The sequence below is a fragment of the Cryptomeria japonica genome, chromosome 10 (assembly GCF_030272615.1).
Source record: "Cryptomeria japonica chromosome 10, Sugi_1.0, whole genome shotgun sequence".
NCBI classification, from domain to species: domain Eukaryota; kingdom Viridiplantae; phylum Streptophyta; class Pinopsida; order Cupressales; family Cupressaceae; genus Cryptomeria; species Cryptomeria japonica.
Window position 1 is genome coordinate 755,639,233 of NC_081414.1, and position 8,958 is coordinate 755,648,190.

At 35.2% G+C, this 8,958-nt stretch overlaps 1 protein-coding gene across 1 annotated transcript; it reads right to left on the reverse strand.

The window, feature by feature from the left end:
- Positions 1-1,319: 1,319 nt before the first annotated feature.
- Positions 1,320-1,772, reverse strand: LOC131076630 (ubiquitin-conjugating enzyme E2 28-like). The gene has a single exon (XM_058013920.1). It carries the CDS (start codon positions 1,770-1,772, stop codon positions 1,326-1,328), a length of 447 nt encoding a protein of 148 aa, XP_057869903.1. The 3' UTR covers positions 1,320-1,325.
- Positions 1,773-8,958: the final 7,186 nt, after the last annotated feature.

Genomic DNA, 8,958 nt, shown 5'->3' on the forward strand with positions numbered 1-8,958 from the left:
TATTAGCATGTACTTGTAAACTTGATCTTAGAAAAGTGTACATTCTCATGATTCAACCTTGTAATGCACATATAGACCATCTTACTAACATATATATATATATATATAAAAGCCGTGGACATATATCTTTAAAATATATTTAATAATCCTTAAAAATTATATTCTATATTATATTATACTGATATTTATTCTAATTGAACCTTCAATAAACCAGCATTCTTATCAAACCGTAATTATAATTGTGAATGTAATGGTAATTGTAATCTTTATGGAAAATGTTAACCTAACCCTATATTCATAATCTTTATTAAAAAATATTAAGGCTATATTCATAATATTTATTTAAAAATGTTTTTCATTAGATAAGCAAGGAGAGGGCCCTAACCCAAAACAAAGAAAAAGCACAGGATTTTGAAAAGGCCCTGAACCCTTGAACAAAGGAGGAAGGTATCTAGCCATACATAGTAGAATAACTCCCCAAAGCATGGCTTTTCAAAAGGACCCACAACCTTTCAGGGTTTTCAAAGGACCCTAAAACCTTCAAGGGTTTACAAAAGGACCCACAACCTTTACAACAAACTGACTAGAAGAGGGAGTGGTAGACAAACCATCCCACAACCACAACTCCTAGACCACCAACTATAGCAATAAGGAGGATTTTTCCAGGGTTCCCCTAACCTTCAAAACATGCCTAAAGTTGGCTCTGTGAGCTAGCCAACAACTTGCCGACAGTGCCTTTTGAGAGAATGCCATACAAAACCACCTCCAACCTCCTTTCCAACACATATCCCCATCTCAATAGGAGAAGATTCAACCTCAATAAGGAACAAGAAACAATGTTGTATGAGAAAAATACACCATTCCAACAACACGGTAGCCAACAAAAACCCCACCTCAATAGAACTGACCTTCACCTCCAGAAAAGTCATGATGGAAGGGGCCCAATCATGAAACATCACATGCTTGTGTGAAAGAAGAATGGCAAGAAAATCCAAACACTTTAAAACCCACAACATGGTTGTACAAGCACAAACAAAAAGTACCCAAAATCAAATAGGGTAACCCTTTCCTATCAGACGGTGAAAGCCTCACCTCTCCACTCCCAAAGCAAGAAGAAATACTCAAAGGAAGCCAAAGAAGTTGGCTCAACTTTAAGAGGCAGACGGAATAAAAAATATAATAATTCGGAAGCAATTAAAGAGCAACTGATAGTTTACCATCATTCCCTAGGATTGTAGATTGGAAAAAACCAAGCTCAGTAAACATAGCCTCGACGAAAAACCATCCAGCTAGGTTTCATAGCTAGGATGTTCCTTCTATCATTACTAACTCATTGCATACATTTGAGTCCAGCTTCTTGCAGTTGCTTCATACTTTGCCTTATCAGTCTTATACATGTGAGCAATCTCAGGTACAAGAGGATCATCTGGGTTTGGGTCGGTCAATAAAGAACATATTGAAAGTAAAACCTTGGATATTGTCAATGCAGGACTCCATTGTTCCTTCAGAATGTCAAGGCAGATACTGCCATTGCTATTGATATTAGGATGGTAAACTTTTGTGTGGAATGCAACCTTTGGGGGCTTGAATGGATAATCTCGAGGGAAATGAATAGTGACCAAAAAAACACCTCCTGAATATGGACTATCTGGAGGCCCCATAATTGTAGCTTGCCAGTGGAAAATATCCTCTGCCAATGGACCTGCACTAGATGATGTGGGAGGGTCCTTCTGAAGATCATTGAACTCCTTCAGAATCCTTTTGGAAGCCATGAAACTAAACCAATAACAGGATAATGGAAGGAAAGCAGAACAACTCGGCCTTTTAGGGAAAAAATTAAACCCTTGTTGGATGAACTTAGGATACCGCAAAGAATGCAACAAATGAAGACTTGTGTGTTTGTTTATACACTTGCTTGTATTTATTAATAAACAATTGTTTGTTCAACCTCTGGTTAGGCTTTGAATGGGTCGTCTATGGGAGTTTGACTAAATCAGATGGGTTGAGGTTAGCTTAACATAATAATAATTTAAAAATAATTATAATATAATAATATAATTATTTTTTAAATTAAATAATAAAAAATTATAATATCTTTTAGTATACTTGTCTATATTTATCTGAAAATAGGTATATTAGATTTTAAAATCAGTGAAAATAGGTATATTAGATTTTAAAATCAGTGAAAAGAATGTAGATAAAATAATCATAATTTTCTTTGCACTTTGAAAAGTAGCTGTAAGATTTATTACCGTGTTTAAACATTTAGTGCCGTCAAATTTTAGATATTTTAACAGATAACAAACGAAAAATAGTTTTCCGTTTATGAGAATTCAAAGATCAAAACAATTTGATCCATTTCTCTTTTAATTATTTTCTTGGAGAGACACGTGAGGGTATTGAAGAACCTGCAAGTGGTGAAAGGGTTTGTTTTACGAAATACTAGGGATGCACCTCTAAGTGGTGAAGCTGTTCCGGAGCATCTGAGTCGGGCTTGAAAAGATGTGGGAAGAGTTGTAGATTAAGATGGCATATATATCTTTAAAATATTTATATAAAAAACGCAGAGAATATATCTTTAGAATCTATTTAATAGCTTTAATAAAATTATATTCTATATTATATTTAATAACATTAATTCTAATTGAACGTTCAATAAATTAAAATTTTAACCAAATTTTAATTTTAATTATAAAGGCAATGATAATCATAATTTTTATTGGAAAATGTTTACCTAACCTTATATTCGTAACTTCTATTGAAAAATGTTAGCCTAATTCAATATTCATAAACTTTATTGAAAAATGTTAACCTAACCCTACTTCCATATTATATATAGGTCAATATTCATAATAAATTTATAGCAATTGTACCGCTGACAAACACTATCCCTAATTCACCCCTAACCATAATTAAATTATAGTAAATTTAATTGAACACCAAACTTATCCTTAATCCTAACCTTAAATGAACCATGTACCCCTAACTAAATCATAAATTTAACCTAAATTAATCTTAACTCTAACTATAATTTAAATTAATACCAAATCTAAATGGAATTAAACCTTAATTATAACTAAAGTCTAACCCTTGTTTTGAATCTTAGATTTGATATATTAATTAGCTTTAGGGTTAGGTTTGGTGTTAAGGTTTAATTTGAAATATTGTTCAGAGTGGGTTTCAATTAGATTTACAATTATGATTCATATTAGTTTAGTGTTAGGGTAAGATATAGAACTACAAATAGGCTTGGGATGAAAATAATAATTTTAATTTGACAATGGTTAGGGTTGAATATTGTTTATTGTTTAATCAGATTATAGTTAGAGCTTAAATTAGTTTAATATTAAGATTGTGATTTGATTTTGTTTAATATCAATTTATAGAATTCAATTTAATTTATAAAAATATGAAGTATCATAATGTTTATTTATATGATACACATTTTAAGGGAGGAGAGATCAAAATTAGATACATAAATATCTTAAAGAGATTCCACAACCATATTGTTACATTTTTTTAGTTTTTAATTTTCTCCATTCCAGTAAGGGTAGTTGATTTTTATTTAATTATTGTTACAAAAGAGAAAATATATATGAGTTGAATATACTGATCTTGAATTTCATAATTTTTTTGAGGTTGTAGGTTGAAACGATTTTAGCATTTTAGTGACATCATAATTGCCATAATTTTATTAAATTGAATGAAATATTTTATAATTTAACTGTAATAAATGAATAAACATTATGAAATCATTAAAGTTTATTATAAAAGTTAAATTATTAAAAAATAAAATATTAAATATTAATTTATTTAAGTAAAAATGATTTTAAAGATATATGTAATAAAAAAATTAAAAATATAATTAAACTTAAATATTATCATAATATTGGGTTGGGGGTCTAATTCGATCGGTGAGAGCTTCCAATGGGGAAGCACCAGGTCAGGAGGTTTAGTGTCCAAGTTTATAGGGGGTGATATACAAAGTTCTTAAGAAAAATCAAATTAATATTATTTTTTCTTTGGACATGTAGTGTCACAGTTAAATGTCCCCACCAAGGTTTCAAATTCCTGCTAGGCCATTTTTCTTTGGACATGTAGTGTCATAGTTAAATGCTGCCACCAAGGTTCAAATACCTGCTAGGCCATTAGTTTGTTGTGGGGATGAGGTCCCCCATTTATAGCCTCACCAGTTAGCATCACTAATCACATGAAAAAGTTTACCATGCATAGTTTTAAAAGAAATATTATTTTATTAAATATGTTAATCCTACAAATGTTAATCAAGGGGGAAATCTTGTTAATTTTTTATACCTTGCTAATTTTTTAAAAATGTCAAAAATATTTTATACCTCCATCCATATTTTTTCCATTTATGACTCAATCATCTCCCATACATACATATCATAGTGTTCTACCTCGTTACTCTCAACCTCAACCTACATACAACAATGTTACTCGTTGATCACAATCAAGTATGTCCAATTTCAATCTATCCACCAAAGCAACCATCAATAACATAGCCCAAACTATTTCATCCCTACAATGAACAATTGGCTTCCATTACTCAATCCAGGTTTAATGTGTCCATATTTGATGTAGCGAGCTCATTATTTGATGACATTGTCTATGTTGTCACTCCTAAACATATAGAACTCCTTCAATAGGAGATTTACAAAGAAAAAATTAATCCATTGACTCATGTGAAAAAAATTCAAACTTAGTGTACTGATTTTGCTCATGATAAAAACCATATGGCTAAATTGTTCAATCAAACCTTTAGTAATAAATCTTTTAAATGGTATTGTTCTTTGTGTGTTTATTTTATTACATCATTTCAACAATTAGCTAATGTTCTCATTAAACAATTTCACGATAATATTGGTCCTAAATTACTTTGATTTGATTCAAGGTTTTTTTTGTTTTTTGAAAAGGGGTAAAACCTTTATTGAAATAAAATCAGCCGAATTACAAAGAAAGTTAGAGCCCAAAGGCCCTAGCCAGAGGCCACAAGATCAGCCCCATCTTAACCAACTTCAAAACCATCTATGTCCTCTGCAAGAATCTTCTGCAAATCCTGACTGTAATCCTCGGAGAGAAGCTCCCAACCATCAACTTTCCAGTCACTATCATGATCCAAAGCCCATTTGGCCAAGAAATCTACAGCTCTGTTCCACTCCCGAGGAATGTGGATGAAAGACACCTGATCCATTAAAGTACTGAATTGGAGAATCTACTGGACAATCCCAGCCAGCTGCCACTGAATCCCACTAAGATTCTGATCATTCAGCAAGTTAACAACCATTTGTGAGTCTGATTCACAAATCACTTTCCTTTGACCCCTCTCCAAAGCCCTCTCTAGGGCATAGAGGATCACCAATCCCTCCATAATATTATTGGACTGCCACCCTCTATGCACCGAAAAGAGGAACACAACCTCCCCCCTACTATTCCTGCCAACACCACCAACTCCAGCCAAGCCTAGGTTCCCCCTTGAATAACCATCGGTATTAATCTTGAGAATCCCCTCCGGGGGGGGGGAATCCACCTTCCCACCCTTTGCACCTTCTTCATAGCCCCTCTACCTCTCCTGACATAAGCTGAAATAGAAGACATCTCTTGCAAACCAAGCCTACTCACCAGATCAGTCTCCTCTCTACTTAATGGAAAATTCACCTCACATTTAGCTTCCACTGTCTCCCGAACCATAGCAATGATCCTATTCCAAACTTGTTGAACAAACAATCTATCCCCCCGAAAGATCCTCCTGTTCCTCTCAAGCCATATCTGCCACAGAATGAAGATGGGCCCAATATACCAGACAGTCTGGAGGAAGGGGGATAGGATAGGAGGTCTTCCCAACCTGTTCCAGAACTCTACCAGAGAATTTGCATGAACACAAGGATGCTTCCAAGCTCCCCACTAGTAATGCCAAATAAGCTGGGAGAAAGGGCATCTAAAGAACAAGTGTGAGGAGTCTTCTTCCCCATAACCACACAAAGCATAGATAGAGGGTCCTGAAAATTCCCTCTTGCGGATATTGTCCCAAGTTAGACATTTGTTCCAAGCCAAAGTCCAAACGAAACAATTACACTTCGGCCAAGAAACCTTATTCCACACCTGTTTCCACCAGACCACCTCTCTTCCCTCCAAGCTACATTTCACCAATTCCTGGTATCCACTAGCCATAGTAAAAATGCCCTTAGGATTTGGTAGCCAAGCCAGCCCATCCCTACTCTTAAGGGAGCTACAATGTCTACTCACCAAAATGCCCTACAGCTCAGCGCACTCTTCCTCCATCTCAACAACCAACCACTCAGAAGGAACCTTCCACTGCTCCAACTCCAGCCGACCACACCTATAAGTAACCTTAAATTCACTCACCCTTGACCAACCCACCTCCAAAAACCTCCAGCAAAGATTCCCAAGGTTAGGAAACTGGTCCAAGATGGGAGGATAACCATCCCAAGAGTCATTCAAGAAAAGGGCCTCCTCCCCCCTTCTGCATATCCAAAAGAGTCCATCCTTAATGAGAGAGGCCCCCCTTTTGAGAGTATTCCAAATCAAAGAGCCCTTTCCCACCAGCGGATATCTAGGGATTTCCTCCCTTGGAATCCTCTGCATATACTTGTTAGCCAGAACCCTGGCCCAACCTCGATGTTTCTCCACACACCACCTCCAGTAAAGTTTAGCCGCTAGCACTTCCCCAAAAAGAACTGATTGCCTTAAACCAAGCCCCCCTGCCTGCTTCGGGCTACACACCAAGTCCCAATTAACTAGACTCCATTTGGAAGAAGATAGATTGCCTGCCCATAAAAATTGCCTAGCTAGAGAATCCATTCCCTTCAAGAACCACTTAGGAGCCACATGAAGCATACATCGGTAAATCGGAAGAGCCTGAACCACCGATTGAATCAAATGAACCCTTCTAGTGAAGGATAGCCATCTATGAGTCCAATGTTCAACCTTTGTGCGAAATTTATCCAAGAAACCCTGCCAGGTCTCCCTAGGAGGGTTACCAGGAGAAATGGGAATACCCAAGTAAATCAGGGGAGTAGCACCAACTTGGAATCTAAAGATAACGGCAATCCTTCTTTGAATAGCATTAGGAGTGTTGAAAAATAGGATTGAAGATTTATCCTCATTGATCGCCTAGCCCGATGCCGCAAGATAAACATCCAAGACCTTACGCAGATTAGTAACTTCCCTGATCTGAGCAAGCCCCATCAGGGTTGTATCATCCAAAAACTGCAAATGAGATTGTGGTTGCAAGTCATTGCCCCAATTAGCTAATGTTTTCATTAAACAATTTCACGATAATATTGGTCCTAAATTACATTGATTTGATTCAAGGTGTTAAATAAATTAAAGTGATTAATTATATTGGTAGATATAAACATTTGTACTCTCGAATTCCTTATCTTATGCCTCATCATTATGTTCAAAGACATTTTATTTTTAATTTATAAAAGAAATTAGGGATAAGCTTCTCTTTTCTAAGTTTATTTCCTTTACATAGTTATGTGCAGTACTTCCTAATTATTAGCTTCAAGTGAGTCAATTTGAACCATCTCCTTCGGTGGATTTGGTTGAAAAGAATGAGAGTGATCAAGAATCTTTTGAAAATTCTAAAATGAACAATGGATATATCAAGATCAATGAGAACATCAATACTCAAGTGCTATCCAAAACATCAAGTGTGGCCCCCTTATCCAAATATTTAGAAAGGAATTTACTCCTCTTTCTAAATCTTTGCATAGCATAATGACAAAATTGATAAATAAAAATGTGTTCAAACTTCCTCTTATCAAGCAAATTGATACCTCCAAACATTTGCCACCTTATCAAGATCCGAAAGCCTTTTGTCAATTCCATTGTTAACTTGGTCATGATAATGATAAGTGTTATAACTTAAGGAGTAGAATTCAAAACTTTATTCATAACAGTACCATATTAGTAGCCGATGTGAATGACAAATATAAAAAATTTAGAGCTGCCCCTAATCAAAACCTCTAAATATTTATCAATTCTTGGCCTTCCCATTCTACTAATGTAATTGATTCTAAGCCTCTTGCATATTCTCCAAATTACCTTGGTATTGAGTCCAATAATGTGGTTAATCTTGTTGACAAACCTATGCCTCCTAGGGAGGTATGTACTACCTTTGATCCTAGGACTACTATTGCACCTAATGCTCCAATATATATTTTTGCAAAGATCAAAGAAAATCTCGTGTGAGGGGCGCTCATTGATCCATCATTTATGGCGAATGTGATTACTGAAGGATATCTCTATACTCTACAATTGCATCAAGTAACGTATGGTAAATTTGATGTAGTGTTCAAGGTGTATGATGGTTTCTCTTGCCTTTCTATTGGTTATATTACTCTTCCCATTGAGGTTGGTACGAAGTTCTTAGATGTCATTTTTTCTATCATTTGTACAACAAATCAATTTCATGTGCAATTGGGACATCCTTGGCTCTCTTCCATGAAAGTGATACCTTCTATTCTTAAATGTCTAAAATTATATTATAATGACAATCATAATAATTAATCATATTAGCATGTATCGGCCCACTGTGAGATGTGTAGATGTTAACCTTGATTACTTTTGTCCTAAACAATTTAAGCCTCCTAAGCCTCTAAGTGATGCTCTATTTCAATCTTATGAAAAGAGGAAGAATGATATCATCTTATCTTTGAGTAAGCCTAGAGATCTTAGACCTATTCGTCCTCCTCATGATGTACTCGGTATCCTTCCTACACCTTTTATTCCTCCTATATGCCACAATCCCAACTACTACATCTTACAAAGGGAAGCGATCGACATTTCCTATTTTTCAACCTAGTAGACCTTCTCCCATTTCTCCTCCTTTAAAGAAAGAAAATAAAGCTATGTCCATTGATCCTAAACCTTGACAACCCTTGGTTAAAAGTAAAAGAAACTATTGTGTGA

Bases quoted from the DNA above. Each gene is read 5' to 3' on its own strand.
- LOC131076630 (XM_058013920.1), bottom strand. From the start codon at position 1,772: ATGGCTTCCAAAAGGATTCTGAAGGAGTTCAATGATCTTCAGAAGGAC.